The 25,438-nt window shown below is 35.5% G+C and overlaps 1 protein-coding gene across 2 annotated transcripts in view; it reads right to left on the bottom strand.

The window, feature by feature from the left end:
• LOC131055814 (protein RRC1) overlaps positions 1-25,438 on the bottom strand; it is a 121,166-nt gene that overhangs the window by 45,543 nt on the left and 50,185 nt on the right. For both annotated transcript variants that reach the window (XM_057990158.2, XM_057990159.2), the window contains 2 exons: positions 4,892-4,961; positions 4,461-4,610 (listed from right to left, as the gene is read on the bottom strand). In XM_057990158.2, the coding sequence (XP_057846141.2) occupies positions 4,461-4,610; positions 4,892-4,961 (220 nt within the window). The remainder of the gene's footprint in view (positions 1-4,460; positions 4,611-4,891; positions 4,962-25,438) is intronic.

Below are 25,438 nucleotides of genomic sequence, written 5' to 3'. Positions count from 1 at the left end.
TGTTGCAAAGGTTGCTATTGCATTGCAAAGACTTTTTTTGACTGGCTATGACCTTTGTTATGGGTGAGGAACCTGTTGCAACCCTCATTTTGCCAATCAAAATAAAGAACCATTGTATTAAAATTAGAAAGTAGACTAATTCACTGATGTTAGTAACAATGAAAATTCATTACACATTAAATTATAACCATAATTATCAGGCTTCCCTACTAGTTATAATCTTCTCTACGCTAATAATCTACATCACTCATATTGTCACATCCCATTTAATTAGCCTGGTTTAATTATTGAATTATTATGTATCAATTGTTCAATAGCAAACAATCAGGCTAGTCAGTTTGATTGTGTTTAAGTTTCTTTCAAAGAATGATTATGATGGTGAGGACCAATTATGTTAGTTTGACAAGAACCAATTACACTCTCTCAGGTCAGAGAAAAAGTATTATTGAGGAAAAGGTTCTAGCTGGTAATAGTAAACTGTCATGATATAATCTATTCACCCGCACACTTAGACTCAAGTAGTTAGGTTGCGTATGTATGAGAATGAAATTTCCTTATATAAATATTGGTTAACTAAATAATCAAAGAGCTCATGGTAATGTGGGTTGTGTACCCAACTTAGCACAAGAGTTTGCTATTTGTTTAGTATGTACTTACCTTCTGGTGCTCCGTCAAATAGAATCCAAACTATATGAAATTGGCATGGGAATGCCCTCATTTTATTTTAAAGTAAAAAAGAAAGAAGTATTAAGTTTATTTTAAAAGAAATAAAATCAAAAAGGAAAATCCAAATCATTTGCCCCTCCACATGCCTTGTCAATGTTTACATAAATTGCAGGCATCTGAGACATGGCAGGAAGCTAGCAAAGATTTCAATAATGGGGGATTCACTTTTCCTTCAATCATACTCTACAATTAAGGTAATTCCTCGGAAGACTCAGAAAGGGAAAGAATGTAGATATTGCTCACTACAGTGGAAGAATGAGATATCTTTCAGTGCTGCACAAGTTCATGATAGGAAGAATAAATTATAATGTTTTTGTTTCTTAGTCTCTGTAGTTCATGCCTCAAATGCAGCTGATAATGAACAAAAGCTAGCAGCTGCATCTAATGCATCTCTTGAGAGGATGAAGTATGCATTGTTTTAATTCTGCTTCTTTCAACTATAGATATTTCTATTTATATTTTATTGTCATTTTATACTGTCATAAGTAGCATGGATTTATTAAAAAAAATATGACACCAAACTATTAATAATGACATTATGTGATGCAAGTAAAGGTACAAAGATCAATTGACTTTCCATTCAACATAACTGGGCTTACCAACCATAAAGTACCTAGTATCTTGTAATAGAATTATGTCCATCAAACAAAGATTCAAAATTTTAAACAGAAGCAACTAAGTCTACATCTAATTACCAGGAGTAAATAAACTTTTATCTCTTACATTTGAATGTATGCTGGAAATTACAAATGTTTTTCTTTCTACGTGAATTATAGTTCAAATTAACAGAGGTTCGAATTCAAGAAATACTGGATTAGTGTTCTCAAGCTGCTGGAATGAAAAAAACATGTAGTTGCCTAAAATGAAGTTGAAAGAATCATGAAAACAGTAAAAAGTAACAACCATATTAAATATTAAGAAAAAGTGAATTTAACTTGGAAAACCTATTTTAGAGGAAACCGGCTGGAAGGGGCAATGCACAAGATTGAGTTATTCTTTTAACCAAAAGTAGTTAAGAACTCAAATGAAGCATATGCAACAATTCTCCTTTCTTCAGACAAATATAGTTAACTCAAGTTTAGTTCTTGCCTTCTCTTGTTGTCCCAAAGAAATATCGAGTACCTTAAATGGCAAAGAACCCAAAACTCCTTCAAGAGGACACTTATTAATAATTTTATAAATTGCATTATCATAAGAGTATTCAATATTGTATTTATTTATAGTGTTTTAACTTTGTCCAACATGTAGAATAGACCATGTTTGAGGTAGGAATGGCATTGCCTTCCAATTGCTGATATGTTTTCAAAATCAGCAGTTGAGTGTATGCTTACTCGCAAGCCTCTTGGCTAAATGCCCAAATTAAGAAATTGTTGCCAAAGTTGAAAATTATTATTCAACTGTAACATAAATAGCTTAATGTTATTTTTATGAAATGTTTATAAGGAACTTTTTGTGACAAAGAAATGAGGAAACTTAAAAATAAAAAAATTGAAACTCAGTTCTGGAGATAGCAACAAGTCTGAAATTTGTAGTCCCCTTACTTGATAAGGTAAATGGAAACAAAATATTAAGTTTTCATTAACTTACATATATCAAGAGTTTTGGTCATAAAAAGTGGAAGTAATATGTCGGAAATAAATCATAAGAAAGGCTAAAAAATGAATTGTAAGCAAGTGTAAAAGATCCCTACCATTTTTTTGTCTAGCTAGAAGCAAAGTAAAAGTCTGGATAGGACAAGATTCTCAAATTGCAGATGAAAACTTATGGTGTATGGAAAAGGAAAGAATTTCATAGGAAGAAAGTAAGTGGATAACTTTAGGATAAGTATCATTTCACCCATAAAATGAATGCTTGGAGATCTTCATGATCTTGAAATATGCAATATGATTTACAATTTATTTTCTAAGTGGGAACTTTGAGTAACATGTGTGATTGTGTTCTAGTTGTCTTCTCAAATAGCTGACATTTTAAGATCAATGTTAAAATTATGTATATATATAACAAGAGTGTAAAATTGCCATGTGGTCAAACTGCTGTTCTGAGTAAGCTAGTAAACTGCATTGTAGAGTAAACTGCTCACATGTTTGAGTTATTTGCAAAATGCTTTCTGGGTTTTATTCTTTGCTCCTTTCCCTTTCCAAAACATATTGAAGTTTTGAATTTGGTCAAGGGATGTAACCCTTACGAGTTTTTGAACACTGTGCTTTTTAGTTGCAATCTGCAAGCTGGAAACTGTCAGTTGAATTATGGATTGCAATCACATGAGTTTAAGTGATAATTTTGTTTACAAAAATATGGTTATACATGAGTGAGTTATTAAATAGGTTACAATCCTTTCACAAGTTGCATTTCATATATATTGGGTGATAACCTACGATCAATTAAGTCATTAGGAGGAAGTAAAATGCTTTGTATCACTTAGCATTGATTGTAGTGATGGAAGTGTGTTTGAGTTGTAAATTAGCTTTCTTTATGGACTAATTCGGTTAACTATTCCTCTCTAGTTAGGGCTGGGCCCTTCTCACACGCCACTCTCCAATAGGGCCAACCCTATAACTCACGCCTCATGATATGCCTCTCACCCAAATGAAACATGTTAAGGGAAAAGTAATCAATAAATAAAATATTTATTGCATGCCAACCTAGAGGTCTACCGCCAAGAGAAAGATATATATATATGTACTTCAAGATGAAGTAAGTCATTTATTTTAGAACACAAATCAAAAGGCGAATTCTGTCTGCAAGTAAGAGGTGCGAAATACATCAGTATTAAGGCGAATATCTTCAGCAAATTGCGAACTCCATCAGCTTCTCTCCATTGTTATCTCTGCTGTTAGGAGAGTGCGAATTCCACAAAAGTGGTGTTTATTCATGCAAACATTAAGGTGAATTTTCATCCATTAGTCTGCTCCTCATCATGCGAACTGACAGTTGAAGGACCTGCTGTTCTGAAGTTGATCACAGTCATCAGCTGAAGACATATATATCATCCATCTGCTATTCAAGGACAAATCTTTGGTTGCTAGGTATACCTACTGGTTGGTGCAATAAAAGGCAGATCTGAAACTTGTTAAGAGGCAGATCTGAAACCACTGGAAAGTTGAAGATGCTATCAGCCCTAAGAATGAACTGAGATAAGTATTGTAATCAGAATATTATTCATAATCCATAATCAGATCTGAGGATCTTTTCTGGCTGGGTTTTTCCTCCTAGGAGGTTTTCCCAGGGTAATAAGTGTCTTATTCAATTTTGGTTATGTTTCTGTTTGTTCCTAAATCTGAAACTTACTAAATCTAACAGCAAACTATCTGAGTTAAAGGTTAATTCTATTTTCTGAATTTTCTATTAATCTGAAAGTGTAAAATTTAACACTTAAAACTCTAGATTACATTTACCATACTGATTAATTAACATTTTTTGTTAGTGATGATAGGGTAGATTTTACAGATAGGCTCAAGTAGTCCGAGATCCATATTGGATATGCTGATTACTAATAATATAGGAGCACACCCGGGAATACCAGGTAATGAAGAAAATATCAAGATATAGAAATTACCATTTTTTGTTAGTGATGATAGGGTAGATTTTACAGATATGCTCAAGTAGTCCAAGATCCATATTGGATATGCTAATTACAGATAATATAGGAGCACACGCGTGTGTACCAGGTAATGAAGAAAATATCAACATATAGAAAATCAAACTGAAAATCATAAGAAAAAATAACAAGTTACGTTATCTATTTGCCTGCCCTCTCTTTGTCGATGACCACGTTCCTGATTTCTTTTCTCCCTCAACTCCTGCTCAGCCTTTAATTCTTCCATGAAATGATCTATGTTGCGTGACTTACCTTTCTCCCTTTCCTTTGTTTTCTCCTCTTCTTTCTGCAGTCAATATAAACATATGACATGTTAAATAATGCTAAATATAATCTTACAAATTGTTCTCCCATAGCAGTGCCTATAAGTGTGGCATCATGTAAGTGGACACAGTTCCTCTGTTTACACTCTCATTTTTCTTACAGATGGATAAATTTACAAAAATTCACTAAGAAAGGAAGAACGGCAATAAAATGGAAAATATTCTAAATAAAAGAACACTCTAATCCTTGAAAGTTGCTAATAATTCCTAATTTTTCAATAAAATATAAAATCAGAATACTCGCCTTTTTCTCCAAATCCTTCGATTTACCACTTGCAGCTGCCAAACCAGGAGGTATAAATGAAGGTATATATCTACAAATGAAGAAAAATGAGTCAGGCAACATGTAATATTTAATATCTAATCAACAATCATTCATCTTCTTATTGCTAATCAAGTCCTACTGCAAGAATAGTCCACAATTATTATACCCAGGCAGTTTTGGCTCATGGAATCTATTCTGATGAATTAAAAATCAATAATTTGAAAACATTTTATTGAAAAAATTTGTTTAGAGAAGATCACTAGCCAGTTTTGCTCTCACTAAAACTATGCTAGAAGCATCTCACATATAAAAAAGGAACCCATTTCACCATCTCCATCACACAATTTTATCTTTGAGTTTGTTTGCAGTTTTATCTCTGAGTAACAAAAACATCTATTCAAAAGATTTACAATAATTCTACTAAGCAGACTTTGAAATAAGACATGATATCATAGAATGCCAATTGAAAGCAATATAAAATGTACATTCCGCTGCTTCTCATCAACCTGCCATTCTGTTTTCCTGCAATACTAATGGAAATCTGAAAAGATTTACCTTACACGGGGACGCATCCCCTGTCCCCAAACCAACTGTTCCTGTCCCCTACACGTTTCTAGGATGGAGGGACGTCAAGGGGACATCCCCTTGCCATCCCCGAATCTTGCCAAACCCTCCAAGACAGCCAGAAGCATTTCCTGCCCGTTGGGGACATCTCGCCATCCCTAGGATGATGCAGGGACATCTGAAACATCAATCGCCATCGTGGAAACCGCGAGCCATCCCCCACGTTTGGGACGACTTCCAAACAGTTAAAACATTAAAAAACACACATTTTTATTTTTTTTCATTGTTAGTGACGCGGGGGGGGGGCGCACAATTAGGTTTAAAATATAAAAGCGAACCCTAAAATGCCAAAATACTTAAAACATTAACCCAGCCACCATTTTTCACTTTCATTTTCTCAGATTTTGCTACTTACAATGAGAGTTTGCTTGTTGGAGAAGATATTGGCATGCTCTAGAGGAGAGATTGGACTGATTAGAGAAGATCTTGGACTGATTTTTGTCTTGCTTCAAGTCTGAAACAAGCAAACAGCTTCAAGTTTCAAGCTACAGCCAGGTATGTTAATTTTTTTTTAAGTTTTTTCTAAGCTTTTAGCTTGCTAGTGAGTTTGTGTTGGTGTTGGAAATAAGCCACACCCAGACCGACGATGGACTGGTCCAAGAGGGGCCAGTAGCTCAGTGGTAGAGCACTCCAGCAGCATATGGAAGGTCCTAGGTTCAAGTCCTAGCTGGTCCATGTCTCAACATGGTATCAGAGCCAAGTCCAGGCTAGGAGCCCCAAGCACATGAGAGGTGTGGCTTAAGGAGGGTGTTGGTGTTGGAAATAAGCCACATCCAGACCGACGATGGACTGGTCCAAGAGGAGCCAGTAGCTCAGTGGTAGAGCACTCCAGCAGCGTATGGAAGGTCCTAGATTCGAGTCCTAGCTGGTCCATGTCTCAACAGTTTGTAGATTGAAAATATTTTCATTCATTTGTTTTCAGACTTTCAACCATAAACAAAAACATACAAAACAAGCAGCAACAGCAGCGACAGTAATGAGGGTAGTGAGAGTGAAAATGAAGTGACAACATCAATTGAACCCTCGTCTACATTTGAAAATCCAACCTCAAGTTTTGCTGCACAAAACTGTTTTGCATGCCCTACACTCTCTCCTCAAAAGTTTGCAAAAGGCCCTTTCAACCCCAAGAAACCACTGCTTCAGTTTGCCACAAATGTGACCACCAACAAGGGCAAAAATATAGGGGGCAGCAAGAAGTGGCTTTGGAGTTATGCTAGGGTTATAGGCCATCCAGTGGGTGAGAGTGGAAAAGGTGTTTGAATTTGTGAGGAAATAACATCGGAACAGCAGATTAAAATGGCAAAATTGGCTGGAATAAGTGAGGACAAAATCATTACAATTCACAATAAGAAACGGCCAGCGTCTATTGACTTTCATACCTCTACCAATGTATCAGTTGGAGAAAGTGGTGATAGAGGAAAGAGGAAAGAGAGTCAGAAAACTTCAGCGATAGGGTTAATGATGTGCAAAAATGTGAGCAAGCAGATGATGCAGTGGCCAAATTCTTTTATGCACACGCTCTTCCATTTCATTTGGCAAGGTCACCTTGTTTCAAAACTATGGTGAGAAATATATTGATAGTCAGACTTTCAACCATAAACAAAAACATACAAAACGAGCAGCAACAGCAGTGACAGTAATGAGGGTAGCGAGAGTGAAAATGAAGTGACAACATCAATTGAACCCTCTTCTACATTTGAAAATCCAACCTCAAGTTTTGCTGCACAAAACTGTTTTGTGTGCCCTACACTCTGTCCTCAAAAGTTTGCAAAAGGCCCTTTCAACCCCAAGAAACCACTGCTTCAGTTTGCCACAAATGTGACCACCAACAAGGGCAAAAATATAGGGGGCAGCAAGAAGTGGCTTTGTCATGTTTGAAACACTCATTACCATGGGAGTTATGCTAGGGTGTGAGAGTGGAAAAGGTGTTTGAATTTGTGAGGAAATAACATTGGAGCAGCAGATTAAAATGGCAAAATTGGCTGGAAAGTGAGGACAAAATCATTACAATTCACAATAAGAAACGGCCAGCGTCTATTGACTTTCATACCTCTCCCAATGTATCAGTTGGAGAAAGTGGTGATAGAGGAAAGAGGAAAGCGAGTCAGAAAACTTCAGCGATAGAATTAATAAACGTGCAAAAATGTGAGCAAGCAGATGATGCAGTGGCCAAATTCTTTTATGCACATTCTCTTCCATTTCATTTGGCAAGGTCACCTTGTTTCAAAACTATGGTGAGAAATATATTGATAGTTGGACCCTCTTATACACCCCCCCCCCCCGCCGGAGAACATAGATTGCATACCTCCCTCCTTGACAAACAATATTCAAAAGCTACCATAATGATGGAGGAGATGAAACAAACATGGTTTAGGACTGGCTGTTCCATTGTCATGGATGGGTGGACCGATATTCAAAATAGACATTAATTTTATTGTTACATGCCTTGCTGGTTCATACTTTCACCGAGTTATTGATTGTTTTGGAAAAGTTAAGGATACTGATTTCCAGTTTGGCATTTTGAGGGGGGCCATAGAGAAGGTTGGGCCTTCTAATGTTGTACAGGTTGTGATAGATTCAGCTCATGTTTGTAAGCTAGCTGGTTTGATGATTGAGAGTGCTTACAAACATATTTTCTGGACTCCATGTAGTGTACATGCTTCGAATAATGCTTTGAAAGACATTGGCAAAATAGATTAGGTGAAGGCAGCAATGACACAGGCTAGAGACATACAAATGTTTGTATGTAACCATCACACTTCACTTGCAGCATTCTGGTCTTATTCAAAGAATGAATTCCTCAAACCAGTTGAAAATAGAAATGCTAGCTATATTATTTTGTTGGAGAGGATGTTGGAGGTGCAGGATTCTCTACAATCCATGGTTGTTTGTCTAAACTAGAAAAGGTGACCTCAATCAAAGACAGATGAAGGGAAGGGAGTGAGAGATAGAGTACTTGATGAGCCTTGGTGAGCCAATATCAAATAGGAAATCTGAAAAAATTTCTTTTTTTTTTTTTGTTATACTTTGTATTTTAAAAGTTTTAATAATGTTGATTGTAGGTAAATTTGCTCATCATAGCACCAGCTGTGAGGGTAATCCAGTATGCAAATACAAACTCTCCTAGCCTAGGAGAGATCTGTGAGAATTTTGATAGCATGCTTGATCAAATAAGTAAGCAGTTGATCAAAAGGATCCTTAATTGCAATTCTATGAGGACCATATTAGATCTACTGTCACAAAGAGGTGGAACACAATTAACACCCCTCTTCATATGCTTGCCTATGCTCTTAATCCAAAGTGGTATGCACCTAGACCTAGTGAAGAATTGATAGAGGGGCTTGCAGCAACCCTCGCTAAAATGTATAGCAATGACCAGGCAACCACTCTTCAGAGGCAATGGCTTCAGTTTGTCGATCTTCATTATCCTAAATTCAGCAAACCAAAGGCTAGGATGGATAGGTCCACCATTGCACAAAAAAACCCAACTGGACAGTGGAAATTTCATGGATGCGGCACTTAATCATAAGCAACTCTTTTTCTCCACTTAACTAGTTCAACATCAACTTCTCCGCTTCAAGATGAATATACATCCCCTAGGACCAGCCTGCTCTTAAAAAGAATCCTTTAAACATCAAAAGGTTTCTGAATATCAGTAAGACAAATTTTCTGATTATGTTGAATAAAAATTTTCAAAATTACATTGTACAAACCATGAGCCTGAAACTTAACACAATGATAAGGATGGATATGTATACAGGTCCAAGATATTGAGGGCAGTGAGTTATATTAATGATTGTACAAGTACTGAAGAAAGAATGTATTGCTTACTTAATAGTTATTATACATCCTCTGTTCGCATTTAAGATTATTTCAACAACCAGAGATGAAAAGCAAGCATTCTCTCCCTACTAGATATCAAGTTTCCCACACACCCTAAGTCATAACCAAATAATGGCTTGAAAGGGTGGAAACTTTGAAGAATAGTCACCATGTAAGTCCTCTAAGAAAATGTTGAGAGAGCCATCACAAATGATTGATTAAATACTGAACCAGGAAATTTAAAAGTGATGTATCAACCGTATTTGGTTGGTGAATCCAAAGAAACTTCACATCCTCATATGGATTTTATTAAGGTAAATAGCTATTTAGCTACAGATATCTTGGCTAATATGCATCTGTTTCTTTACATTGAGCAACTGCATTTTCATTGTGCATATTCTTTTATTTATCATATATGGTTGTTCCAGGTTTTCCTTTTATATATTTTGAAATATAAAGCTTTCCAAAATTTGTGATTCTTTTTCATTCCAAACTTGAGGATGATGCTTGAATTGTGTTATTAAATTGCTAAAATATCAAAGGGCGCAACCTGAGAAAATATACTTGCGAACTCATATAGCACATAAACTCTCATCCCAGCGCTGCTCTTTTTGGTCTGAAATTAGTTATAGACCAAATGGTGGCACCTAAGTGCTTTTACTGTTATCATGCTACTACTGTGCATGAGAAATTCTGAAAAAGACACACCAATTTGCAGCCAATACATAATTCATTACAAGACAAGAGCTTATGAGTAATTTTGTTGCATTGAATTCAGAATCAAGTTTTGCTGAAGTGGTATTTCTCAATTTATTCTTTGAAGCGGATTTCTTCAAGGAGAGCACCTATTCACCATTGTTTAGAAAAGCTCTGTTACATTTAGATAAGTTCCTCTTGTCATCCTCTTATCAGGAAGGTTTCCCTTGGCTGAGAAGAAACATTTGCATCCAATGCAATACTAGCAATATAAATTCCTGTGGTAACCAGTTCAGTAATAATTATTATTATATCCCATGGTTCAACCTAACAGACTAAAGGATAGGCTCAAACCCCATCTATCGTTTCCATGAATATTGTTAACATCAGTATAATTTGTGCATATGAATCTCCCATGTCAAATGGAGTTTTATTTTTAGGGAGTAACTTACTCTCAAAGAGTTGTCCATCCTGACCACCTCAGTCATAAGCCCAGTAACAGATGATTATGCTATTGGTTCTATTGGCCCAAAGCCTTGCTACAAACATAAGACACTTCTTATATCCTATTCACATCTTTATCAGCTTCTGATGAATGTTAACAGTCACCTGTTTATAGAGACGTAATTGCATCCAGATGTTTTTCCATTAGACCTCTTTCTGTCTTCCCTTAAAAATTTCCAGTGCTTGTGATTATCTTTGTATTCTGGTGCTGGCTCAAAACTGGAACTTGACAAAATCATAGGATACCAATAGGGCTGAACACTAAAGTTTAGCCCAGTAAGTTAATAACACATCACACTCTTTCAAAGCTTGATTTTGAAATTCCAACTTTAAAGTGCATTGTTTTCAGCTAATTTTTACAATTATTTGATTTGTAATTGACACCAACCTGACTTACATGAAAATTCTGACCTAATTTGACTGTCATAAACGTACATAGTGAATTTTTTGTCCATTTAACATACATAGAAGAAAAATGCAGTGATAAGATTTAGAAAAGAACATAGTGAAACAAGCTTCAAGTCATAGTTTTAGGCATTTCATCAACTGCTTCTCTGTTCAAGCCAAGAATATCAGAGTTAAATTTCCCACAATTCTTCATGTACATATTAAACAAGTTAATATGTGTTGAAGAACTTCATAGACTTCCATCTGTGTATGAAATATGTCATTGTTTGAATTTAGTTTTATTTGCTTAATTAAGTATGTTGTAACATCAATATTACATTACAAAATATCAATCCTGCCTATGAATTATGTCATTGTTTGAGTTTGGTTTTATATGCTTAAGTATGTTGTAACATCAATATTATATTACAAAATATCCATCCACCTTTCAATTGGAGAATGAACCACAAACTTTTCAAATCTTCACTTCTTAAACCCCTTCAATTCATGTAGACTAAATCCTCGCTTTATTTTCCTCAATCCAATTATACTAGGAATCAATTACAAGAGCACTGCCATACTTCATTATTTTCCTATTATGATTTCATGAGTTCCCACTAGAAAGTAATTCTACTCCAGTTCCGTTGCAAGTGATCTCATATGTCCAATAAATTTACATTCATGGCTCCATTAAAGTTTCTTATATTTTAATTTTTTTAATGTTTAAGTGAACAGTCAATAATTCAAATACTTCATGTTTCCTTCTTTGTTATTTATTTCATTAAAAATCATCTAGTGGACATTTGAATCCAATCTTACATTCTTGCCTAAAGTTAATCAAAATGTCTCAAAATTCAAAGAAATTTTCCAAGAATCAAAGATGTCATCTTTGAAAGAAGTGAAACATGATGCTCCAAGATCCACATGTTATCTAATTCTTTGTTGCCAAACATCAGACTGTAGGAATTCATCTTTTGCGTCAGATAAAATCGATAAAAAATTAGGATAGCTCTAGAACCAAGGAGAGATAACATTCAGTTGATCATCTAGATTATTCCCCGAATATTGAATCATCTATACATGTCTTGATGTCATATCATTATTTGCAATGCACCAATCGTTGCACAGCCCAACCTGGAATTTGCATTCAGTATTGAGATACAGAATGGAAATTGTGCTGATGCAAGCAGAAAAGGAACTATGCACTTATAGCAAGGAGTTCTATGAAATGGAAACAGTGTGGTAACAAAAGAAATAATTATCCAACAATTGAAGTACTCCAGAACTCAAAATAAGTTGCAGCAGACCTATGACTTAAAAATTCAAATAAATGGTTTCTCGCAGCAGTGCAGTTCAATGATTGATACAAGAACAGTATGTTGTCCTGAGTACCATCGTCCAGAGCACCATTGTCCAGGATATTAAATGCTATTGGACCGTTCCATCTTTGACAAATACAAACAATAGTAGGACAATAATCCAGACTTTAAGGAGGTATGTACTTATGTTCTCATGTAAATGCATGTTCTTTTATATCCAATCAATAGTTTTTGTAGATGTTTTGGCATAATAACAAAAATTCAACATTATGGAATTTATTATATAATATAAAATTCTAGTATTTTCTAACGCGAACTATCTATTTGGCTAATCATGCATACTCATAGAATTAGCCAATTTCACGATCCCTTTTGCAAACAACTCAACTTCATTTGCAAACCAAGCTTCAAACATACAAATCAATTTGCAATGAATGCAAAAAAAAACTTTTATTCAACTCCATACTCTACTATCACACTGAGCAGCCAATTCTTGAAACTTTCTTTTACATCTTATAGCTAAAGCAAGCTCCATCCCTCATAAAGTCATGTCTTGGCATGGCATTGTTTCACAGGCATCTGAAACAAGAATATTTTCATTTCCATAAAAGTTTGTTAAACAAGTCTAGTGTCTATTGCTCTGCCAACCAAATGCACTCAAGATGAAGCTGTTGTCTTCCAGTTCCACAACCATAATTATAATTCAAACAAATCAGTATGATGAGAATCTTCACCAGTTGATAATCTTCAGAATACTTTATTCACTACTCTCGTAATACAAAAACAAAAGGTCCCCCAATCATTGGGTAATCAACAAACAGGCGTCTGAGCTAATGCTGTACGGATATCCCCTCCAATGGGTTTCTTGAACCATAGAAGCATAATCTGGAAAAAATTGCAATTAATTGCAAATTGCAGGTTTTTAGCAATTTTTCACACCAAAATATTGCAATTTTATAATTGAACTGTCGTCGACAATTTTTGACCCTTTCTTTCCCACATAATTGTGATCACTAAAATCTCTTCTAGTCCTACTGAAATCTCTTATAGTCATGAATTCTAACAATTTATTTGCATCACTTTCCTATTTTGACTGCAAAGAGGAATTGCTTCACCTACAACTTCATCCATTGGGTCAAGAGGAATAGGCTTACCTCTAGATAAGTGGAGAAGTTTGTTACATGTTACAGTGTCCTATAAGTTAAAAATCAACTAATTGTTGGATGTCAATTAAATTTAGCCACACTGACCTGTTGATCCTGAAATTGCTAAATAGATTGATGAGAAGGTACTGCAGGGACTCGATGGGGTGTCATTGGATGAGTCACAACTTAAAATAGAGAATGACTCGGAGTCAGAAGTATTTGGTACTATATTTCTTTTCTCTCTCACTAATATGCCTATTGTTGGGCGTTTTGTCATTTATGATTTTGTATCCTTGGGGCCTTTTATAGCAATGAAAACAATGATAATTCTATTTTTTATTGCTGCTATAAGAATCAGCATTAAACATTAAATATTGAATGTGATACATTATATTAAAGTTAATTTGAATCTAGATGTCATGTTCATCTAAACTTGTAAATTTGCGCTTCCATGTCTGTATGTATACACATTCATATATATACATATATCCACCTATATATTTAAGAATATAACTTTAACAATTGAAATGCCTTCTATAGGAGAACTCCTAGTCTAAGTCCTACACAAAATATAAGTCATTGGAAATTGACATTAAATCACAAATCAAGATAATATCTATTTTCGTCTAATCATTAGTATCCATCGTAAAGTCATGTAACACATTCTCAATTAAAATCTAATTGAGGCATTAGCCATTCCAATATGGATTCCCATAATAACCTCATTAGGAATCCGTAAAACATTTGCAAACTGCAGTCTCAAGGTTGGCTGCCCATGTACTGCGAGAGCATGGAAGGTGGACCACCCTTCCATCCCTCAATTCACCTTGGAGGCACTCCATCCTCCTTGATCAAGCCCACGATCACAAATCACCCCCCCAGACCATGAGGCTTAACCCCCAATTGGTGGCATGCTTGATAAGAGTATGAAGACTACCTCCCTCAAAGAAGCCTGGGAGCAAACATATGCCTCCGGGCCCATGAGCACTCCATCTCGAGGTGGAGTACCTGATTGTGGGTATGTCAAGTCTTCACCACTTGTAGACTCGAAAGATTGATCAGCCTTCCTATTTTGCAATCTGTTTCTCTAAATTTCAAATAGATTATTAAACGAGTCCCTTGTCATATATAATAATGGAAACATGTAGATTACTTGCAAAGATCACTAAGGACTGCTAGCATTACTATGGCATGGACATATCAATATACCTATAATTCTATCATATTCATATTTGTAGATTTATCTTAGATCTAATTGCTGCTATAATATAATTATTTTCTGCTCTTACTCAGCTCTGATCTTAATTCATTTCTTACTTATCTTCTTGATCATTCGATCTGGATCCTTCATGGATGCCTTCTTCAAATGATGTCTCCTTCACTTTATACCTTTCATGGTAAAAGGGCCATACCCTTTGGTTATGAAATAATACACCTGTTTGTATTGAAATGATACACCTGTTTTGGCAATTGTTTTCCTTTCACTTTACAACTGCTGCTCTTTCATGATTGCATCTATTAAGGAAAGATAAAAGATATTTAATATTAGTCAAGGGGAATAGCCAACCAGCAATTATTTATTTTAATATTCATATTCTTTGGGTCGGCCTCTCCTAGGATTTGCCATCTTGCGATTATTTTATATTTAACTTAGTCGGCCCTTTCTGAATTTGTTGCTTAGGAATTATTTAACATTTACCCTAGTCAGCCTCCTATGTTATTGTTGCCTCAGTTTGATGTTAATAGAAGCTGCAATATGATCTAAGGTGGGGATAGGACATATGGGTTCGGTATTGGTCCCGATCCAGTATGGGTCTGCCTACTGGTACAATTGGTCATAGGAAATTTTAAACCCTCACACAATATTTCTCTGTAAATAATATAATATTTTATATATATAATATTAAATTAGTCTAAATTAACACAGCCTTTTCATTCAATCTCTAGTCCTTTAATCTTTTATATTTTATTACTAATCCTATTCATTCCATCATGGATCCATCAATTTTTTCTGTATAAGGATAAGGAGGGCAGAACGCTTAATTAAATGTATGATATATTTAATATTATATATAATAATTGTTGAAATATGTAACTAGAATCGGATTCTAGTTTAAGTTATTCATGTAATTGGGCTGGACCCCATTGTAACTTATAATAATAGGGCAGGCCCTATTTGGGCGTTCAACTTATGTATTATGTAATTGTTATGGGGCAAGACCTATCAAATATGTAGCTTGTAATTAGACCTTGACCTATATAATTGTAACGTGTAAAACTCTTGGCATAATATATGCAAGCCGACTTAGGGTTATTGAAGGCATGTGTCACCTATATCTACAAGGTGATTTGAAGACAAACCATAATCCAACGCAAGCAATGTATGTCTGCAAAACAGCGAATTTCCTACTAAACTATCAGCAATTCTTCAAGAAGTCAGTGAACACATTCTGGAGATCAGCGAACACAGTCTAAAGGTCAACGATCATGATTGAAGGTCTGCAGTCACAATCTGAGCTATATTCAGTCAACTTGATGATGGAATTCATTTAAGGAGGGGAAATTTATAGAGCGAGGTATTTTCAGACTATTGTGCTTCAAGTTTGTTGAAGATCTGCCCTATATGTGATTGAGGTTCAGTCATGTTCTAATCCGAATCCAAGATTCAGGTAAGTCAGTTTGTTTATGCCCTAAGTGGGGAATTTGTACTTGAACATCTTTTGATATTAACATAATCAGAGCTGAATCTTGTTGCTGGGTTTTTCCTCCAGGAGGGAGGTTTTCCCAAGGTACTGATGTGTTGTTCTTATGTTGTTTTGTGCCATAATGTGTTGCATTTTCAATTTATGTTATTTACTTTAAATCTGATTACTAAAAACAACAATAATTGTATACTGTAAAAGTTGTAGAACGCAACCTCACAGAACCCAGTGAACACCTGTATGCAAATAACCTATCACAACAATGGAAGATTCACAAAACACAAAGATAGTTTTGAAAACCCAGAGCAAGAATATGCAATAATAATAATCAAATTGGTTAGGATTACAAAGGGATCAATCCTTATAAAAGGAGATCAAACCTAAAAACATAAACCCTAAAAGCAATTAATAATTAATAATTAATATTAATTATTAATATTCCTAAGTTTAGCTTCCTAAATTTAGCATAAGTGAAATAGAGAAAAGGTGACTTTATTATTAAATCAATATGATTTAATTAATTAAGTAAACTAATAACTTTTACTCTAACACCCCCCCTTAAGATGAAGTTAGGGAGAAACTAAAAAACAACTAAGGAATAGATGCATGAAAGCCAAAATGGGTCCCCACAACAAGGCCTGATGAGGTACCCAAGTACAATGAAATCTCTATAAAATGGAGAAAAAGGAAAAAACACTGTGGAAACAAAACTCCTCTCCAAGAAGAGATGAAAGCTCAAGTGAAGGACTAAGAAGCCTCCAAACAAGAATGTTCCAAAAGATAGGAACAAAAGATGAGCATGAAGAATCACCGAAGCATGAAGAATCACTGAAGCATGAAGAAGTTGCAAACACTATCATCGAATGACTGCTATGAAGCTGAAATAAGAACCTCCTCTGAAACAAAAGATGATCAGGATCAAGAAAACATGAATCTGCATGAGTGCCCTCGATGACACTACTTGAATCCGAATCAGATGGCAAACACAGGCAAAACATTTGGAATCCGAAGATACTGATGGCACAAGTACCAACAGTCTAGAGAACTGATCAAATGAAAAATGGAAGGTCGCCTCCAAAAAATAGGAATGCAAGAGTGTCCATATGGTAAGTATTCCATCTCACCGAAATGCATGGGTAACCAGCCGCTACATCCGCCTAGTACATAGGAACAAATACTGAATACATAGCTCACTCCAATACGAAACCAAGGAAGCATTAGCACCAATAGTGGAAACCCCCCCATAATGATGACAAGGGAGAGGCATGATAGGTACATTGAATCTGAAAGCCATAATGTAGTGCATGAAGAAGAACCGAGAACATCTGACCGTGCAAACATGAAAGTACAAGCAAATACAAAGGGTGTGCAAACCAAGGCACACGCACATCAATTTTATTTTTAAATTAAAAACCCAGACATCAATTTTATTTTCTTTACCAACCAGTTGATTTTTTGTTTTGAAAATATTTCTGATGCATGTGCAAGTACGATCGTATGGATTTTTGTGTCTCGAAAAACGTGCCAAAAAAATTTTGACCTTCAATTTTGATGATTTTACAGGCGATTTAGGGCTTTTTGGGCCTTCTGAGCACAATGAAGACCTTTGTTTTGTGCCAAAGTGCCCATATTTTTCAGCTACCCCCATATTTTGCCTCGATTTGTGTGCCCTCGGCTAATTTAACCCATACAAGCAAAAAAATTTGCCTCAGAGGTCTCTGATGCCCAAATTGGTCAAATTGTATATGAAAATTCGTAGAATCGGCCTCCTGAAACCGTGAGGTTCTTTTGTGCCCAAATTGCTCTGAAAAACAGGAGCCCCCTGGATCACAAAAAAAAACTGAATCTTCAAACCCTCACAGATCTGGCCCCATGAATCAAAAATTGACAAACAAAAGGTCAATCTTGACCATTTCACACGTGCCGGATTCAATGGTGAGGTCCAAATCAACCCAAATTGCACATAAGAACTACTATAGGTAGAATCTCCCAATCTGAAAAAACGGAAAGCCTCAGGTCTGAAGCTCTGATACCATGTAAAAGTTGTAGAATACAACCTCACAGAACCCAGTGAACACCTGTATGCAAATAACCTGTCACAACAATGGAAGATTCACAAAACACAAGGATTGCTTTGAAAACCCAGAGCAAGAATATGCAATAATAATAATCAGATTGGTTAGGATTACAAAGGGATAAATCCTTATAAAAGGAGATCAAACCTAAAAAACATAAACCCTAACAGCAAATAATAATTAATAATGAATATTAATTATTAATATTCGTAAGTTTAGCTTCCTAAAGTTAGCTTAAGTGAAATAGAGAAAAGGTGACTTAATTATTAAATCAATATGATTTAATTAATTAAGTAAACTAATACCCTTTACTCTAACATATACTATGTTATATTTATATTTATATTAATACTTACTAATTATCTATAAATATTTAAGTATACGTTTACTATTTTATCTATATCTATAATTTGGGACTTCAGTATTTTCATTTTTGCAAATTACGAATGAGGTATTTAAATACTCTATTTATTAACAATTATAAGTATCATTGTTTTTATACTTCTAGGAACCGCTCACAAAATGTAATAAGCTTATCCAACATTAAATATAATATTTCTAGGACCTGCTCACAAAATGTGCATCCCTCGTTTAGCTATATTAGCATTGAATTTCATCCACTTGCAACGATGGCCATGATGTCAAGATTTTCTATGTAACATTTGGCTCTAACAACAAACCTATAAAAACATGAAAGTGAACATAATAGCTATAATTTTAAGAGATAATAACTACAAAAGGCACCTGTAAAGTTTTGGGCACTTCTCTTCTAAGTACATAAATGTTAGGATTCCATATGTTGATGTTGCCAATGAATATACACTTTCCGGAACCAGTGCAACAAATTGAGAATCAATCAAGCTTAGCCACTATTCCAGAACTTCAAAAATTTAAACATTTACCTTCTAATTTTTCAATTTACGAACTAGCAAAGAAATAAATGAGAACCTCCTTGATAAAATCATTTCACCAAGTTATTTATCAGAAGCCAGAATCTTGTGGGTGTACCTCCTCACTCTTCAAATTATGATCAAGACATCACATATCCAAGACACTTGAGCTTCTTATTTTGGTGCAGGGTTGAGGTTGCAGAACCTCAACTCATCATTCATCTTCCTCCAAGAACACCTAAGTTGCAATAATATGGCTCCCTATCTGGCACACATTTTCCCTAGTGTATAGCAGCATGACCTGTTGTCCTAGTTATAAATTGTCTCTTCGATTTGTCATTGTTTCTCAACAAATGAAATCTAATACAACTCCTTAATACGCCTATGTCCTCAACCTAGCACGAATAGCCTACAGAAAAGATCACCACTTCAGTCTGTGGATACGCACTCATTTTTCACAATGGCATTCTCAACTTCTTCTTAAGCAAGCTTGTTCCTTGCATTTCATAGTAATATCTTAAGTCATACGTTGAGCCTTAGAATCACCTTATGCTATTTTAGTCCCTCCAAAATTGTGTAATAGGAAATGTCTTTTAAGACTTTACTTTTGATGGTCACATCAAAGAAAATATTTTGAAACCAGTCATACAATGTTTGTTGTAGACACTGCACCATAAGGGCACCAACTCTCGTGCACTTTCTAAGGTTTGTATTTTCAATCTTAAAACCTGTAAATTTGTAAACTTGTGCATGTTGAAATTATTTCTAAAAAATAAAGACTCTATTTTGGCAATGTTCATAAAATCTTCCTTGATATTTTTTTTATGTTTTAGGGCCTCAGTCCTTTCTTTCTTCCTTGGCCTTCATATTCACCACAATAGTTCATTCTAAATCAGCTATTAACATCTAACCAAAGAATTAAAATAAGACTACATAAGACCAAGGAGAGGAAATAAGTATTCACTAGTTAAATGGGGAATAATGAATAAATAAGACTGATGAATAAGTATGTGAGAGAGGGTAAATATTAATATAAAAAATATGGGTCAGTATGTGAGGACGCATACCTATGAGGCAACTATTGACAACTATTGTTTAACAATTAGGTTCATTGCATACCTTCTTGTGTTCAAAAGAGTTCAAAAGAATTCAACCTTGAAACAAATGTAAAAGATAACTAATAAGACCTTCATGAATTTAGGCATCCAGGATCAATCTTCAAGATAAGTAATAGGTACCAAGTGTCTTCATAAGTCAACAAATCAATCAATCTTGTCAATTCATTATAAACATTTTATTTTTTAAATTGCTTTACATTTTAATTTTTGGAGAGCACCAATCAACTCTTTGTTAGGTCCCGGAGGCAAATAAAGGGGGGGTGAATCAATTGTCTAATAAATTCAAACCAAAAACAACTTAACCAACTTAATGCTTGATATCGGTAAACCAATCTTTTATACCGGTAGACAGTTTTATCAGTTAATTGCAATACCGGTAAGGATTAATGCATGAAACAAAAAGACAAAGTCATCCACAACACATAACACCAATATTTGTACGTGGAAACCCTATAAGGGGAAAAACCACGGTGGGAAACCTTACCCACAATCAAATGATACTACTGCAGATAGTAAGTGTCTACAAATGGGATCTGCACATGCAGAAAGGCCAAGCGCCTAGAGCTCACTGCTCAAACACAAAATAAGAGTCACACTGACTACAATTGGATGGTTAAATCCAATAAGGATGTACTGCTCATAGCATCTTTCTATGTTGGATTTAGTACCGGTGCAGTTCTGATATGCTTTCACAAAAACCTTGCTTCACCTTCAAATGATGTCTATGTGTATAGCTCTGCTTATTCTCGCATATACCTTCACACAATCCTTTTTAGCATTCCACAACCGATCTCACAAATAAGATCTTATATTTATATCATAACCTAGGACCAATTTTAGTAGGTCGGCTCTAAAGGATATTACTATAAAATCAATTTACAAATAAATTAATGCCCGATGCAATAACTGATTCAACATGTCGGCTTAATGCATTTACAACAATAATAAATCATCTCCATAGCGTGCCATGCTGATAAGCCTGCCAGTGTATAACATGGACCTATTTGTCGGTAACAGCAAATATGTTAATACAAATATGCCAATAAACAAATCTTCAAGACAAAGTGTCCAAACGATGTCTTCGACATAACCAAGTGTTTTCCATGCCATTCCAAGTGTCGGTGATCATTATATCATGTCGGTGTACCAGATACCGGTGACTGTGCATGAGTCATTTGCTTGTCGGTGAATGTTGTTGATTCTCCAAAGTGCCAGAGTTGATAAGGTTTAGTAGGTGTTGACATCAATGACAAAACCATACCAAAATACCAACAATCTCCCCCTTTGGCATTGATGGCAACACAAGATGGAAAAACCATCAAAGTTCCAAAACAGAAATGACAAATACCAAAAGCCAACAAAAGCCAACAATCTCCCAAAAGAGATCATAACCAGAAATCAAAATACAGATACAGAGAGTAACAATCTCTCCCCAAAAGATAATGTGTTTTTCCATATCGATCTCTCCCCATGAGAAGTAGCTTCCTTATCAAAGCCGGAGTAAAAGATTTCTCTGTTATTTCTGTCGGTTGATGACTATCATCAACTGTCTAAGTTTCTACCGGTGGGGGTATGACCCCAAGCTGGTCTCTGAGATATTCAAAAGTCTCCTTAGGCAGAGGTTTAGTGAAAAGATCTGCAATCTGCTCTTTAGTATTCACATAAACCATTTTTATTTCTTTTGCTTCAACATTTTCCCTTAGAAAATTCAATTTGATAGAAACATGTTTGGTTTTAGAATGTAGTACCGGATTCTTAGATATATCAATTGCTGCAATGTTATCACAATAGATAGTAATAGGTTCCTTACATTTTACCTTTGTATCCTTCAACATTTGCTTAAGCCATAATACTTGTGTACAGTTGGTTGCTGCAGCAACATACTCTGATTCAGCTGTTGATAAAGATGTACAACTTTGTTTCTTACTCAACCAAGAAATTAATCTCCTTCCAAGAAAAAATGCTCCGCCGGTGGTGTTTTTTCTATCATCCACATCTCCTGCCCAATTTGCATCTGTGTATGCACATAATTCAGAGTTTTCATCTCTAGGATACCATAATCCAAGATTTGTAGTGCCTTGCAAGTACCGGAAAATCCTTTTTACTGTTGATTCATGATTTTCTCTAGGATTACTCTGAAAATACATACTGCATTCATGATATCAAGTCTTGTTTGTGTCAAATACAGTAAACCTCCTATCATAGATTTGTATCTAGTCAGGTTAACAGGTGTAGATTCATCCCTTTGTGATAATTTGTCATTTGTAGTCATAGGTGTGCTTACCGGTTTAGAGTTCTCCATCCTGTTGATGTGTTTTTCATGCACATGCGAACACAAAATAAAATACCTAAAGGTACCTTATCCTCTCTTGAGCAAAGTTTCCCGACTGCTGAAGATCTCGTCGAAGGATCAGTCGAGGCAACTCCAAGGTTCTTGTATGTAGGTTCTCTACTCGTGGATAAGCTCTTTGTGGTATGATGTGATTTTGCTGGAATCACAAGGGGACTTACACTTGATGACTAAACGTCTGATTTGTTGGAATCACAAGTCCTATTTACTAACTAGAAGACAAACAAATGGCAAAAGATGCAGGGTTCAAGAAGTCTACTCTACTACCTAGGATGCGAGAAGATGGATGAATGACTAGGTGGAGTCCTACTGGGTTGGGTCTCACCATCAGGCTTGAACAATCTGACACCAACTCAGTGCCATCTTCTAAGGGATGCTTCCAATATGTTCAAATCGTACACCATCAGACACTGATCACCATTCAAGATAATGCATGAACAATAGACGTGTAACGACTTAAGATTAAGCTCATTTTATTCCAATTGACCACGCAAGGCGCACTTACCATCAGCAAGAGGCTAGTGGTTTGGATTAGACAGATTCCACACAGGTGCATTCAACAATTTTCTTCATTCAATCTAATCATCTACCATCTAGAATTGAAGATTCAACAAGAGACCATGCACATTGCAAAGAAACAAAATATTCCACCATATCTTCAATGAAAAGAAGTCTTTACAATTAAGGCAACAATGTCTTCCCTTCTCTTCTTAATCTACTCTAATTGCTATTCTATCAACTGACTATTCGCTACTAGCTAACTATTCACCTACTATCAACTATTGACTAACTATTAGCCTTTACAAATGAAGAGCCAGGGCTTATATAGTGCCCTCAATACAATTCAATGGCTCAGATCCATTTGAGATCAATGGCCGAGATTTTACAATGAAAACCCTAATTAGGGTTTGTCACAACAAACTCAATTCTGGCCAATGAAATAATTGCATTATTTGGACACATGTTTTCTCTGGAATATTCGACCAATGGAGAACCGAGGTAGGTACATCGAAGTTTGTGCCATCTCCCATGAGTCAAGTACATTGAATCTGGACATGCCGAGGTGGACCAATCCGACTGGAGGAGTGATGACTGGGATGCCACCTTGTCCGACACTTGGTTGATGTTCAATTTGATGATGTTTAGAAGCTAACTTTAATTAACTCTTCTGAACCTATTGGCTTCTTCAACGGACCCTTGCTTTAACCTCGTTTGTCTTTGATGTGCAGGATGGATGGTGTACCTTTCCTTCAAATGCTGGACTGGAAGAGGTCGTCCTTGATGATGCTGGGCTGGAGAAGGTCGTCCTTGTCTTGGTCTGGTCCTGTAGAGGTCGTTATTTGATACCTACACAAAAGCTTAAAGTTAGGGTTAGAGCATAATATCTTAAGGTATAGGATTCAAGACCTTTCAAGGGACTAATTTAGATATTGATTTGAAAATGACATGATAAATCCAAGAATTATGAATTTTCAAATTAATTATGAATGGAAATCAGATTTTACAGGACTTAGATTTTTAAAGATTGCTATGGAAATCAAAATAAACCTTGAATAAAAACTTCAAAAATCTGATTCTTCATACCTCCTCTTTGAATGCTTAACTATCAACCTTGGAAAATGAATAAAAGGAGATCAGAATTTGCTGGATAAGGACTGAATTTCTGGTCTTCCTTTGGATGAACTATGCTTCAATCAGCCTTCAAAGAATTTCGCCTTCTACTAGCCTTCAAATACTTGGCAAATTCTGGAAATTAACCTCCAACTAGCAATAAATTCGCTCCTCTAGATCTGCTCTTAAGTTCACATAAGAACAATGAATGAATGATTTAAATTTATCAAAATACTCCTCCCTTAAATAGGGCGCTCACCCTAATTCTCCATGAGGCCGACTTAGCAAATTAGCAATAAAATAAATCAAAATCCATTTCAAAGGATGGCCGACTTGCTTAAAACAAAATAATAGGCTTGAGCGCTCACCTTAATTTTTTATTTTTACAATTAATTTCAAGGCTTGAAAGGTGAATTTTTTATTTACTTTAAGGCTTAAAAATTAATTAATTAAATTGCAAATGCCTTAATTCATGTGAACTTGATTTAGCTTCCCAAATGTCTTGAAATTGGCGAATTTAATGAAAATTATGGGCTAGCTTAGGAATGTCAAGGTTTGATCAAGGCTTAATAAAGCTTCTTTCCTCCTCAGGCATCAAAATATCCAAAGTGATGGTTTGAACCCCTTATCTGGACTTGCTCACTTCATAAATCAAAATCTTCACAACCTAGATTTGCAAATTCCGATGTCCTTGTCTTCACAATCTTGTAACTTGCCTTTGACTCAATCTAACAAGGTTGAATGATAGGCTTTTTGATGATTTCGACCTAGACCCTTTGGAAGGGTCAGGGGCAATTTTTCTAATTAGGACTTGAGTACCTTGTTTTCTTGACTCCAAAATCTTCCGAAAGGCGAGCTCATGTTTGTTTTGACCTAATCAAAGTCTTGCATTTCAAATTTTAGCATTTCACATGAGTAAATTCGGTGAAAAATGTGAATTTCGCCCTGGACCCTTTGGAAGGGTCAAGAGCGATTTTCTCTTTTTAGGTCAAAATTCACCTTAATTTGATCATTGACCTCCTCCAAGACAATTTCCAGGATCTATTCATCTCACCTACTGAGTTGACTCATCAATATTTTGAAGGAAATACCACCCTTTTGGGAATTTCGCTCTAGACCCTTTGGAAGGGTCAGGAGCGAAATTTCCATTCTTGTCCAAAATTCTTCATTTTCTCATGCTTTCAAATCTTCAAAGGTGACAAGAATGTCCAACCTTCCTTCCAAGATACCCTGCACATCAAAATTTAGCCAAAGTTAGGGAGAAATGAGCTTTAAGAAGATTT

This window comes from Cryptomeria japonica, chromosome 8, assembly GCF_030272615.1.
Source record: "Cryptomeria japonica chromosome 8, Sugi_1.0, whole genome shotgun sequence".
In the NCBI taxonomy this organism is placed as follows: Eukaryota; Viridiplantae; Streptophyta; class Pinopsida; order Cupressales; family Cupressaceae; genus Cryptomeria; species Cryptomeria japonica.
Note: the sequence above shows the minus strand (reverse complement) of the source record. Positions and strands in the feature narration are given on the sequence as shown.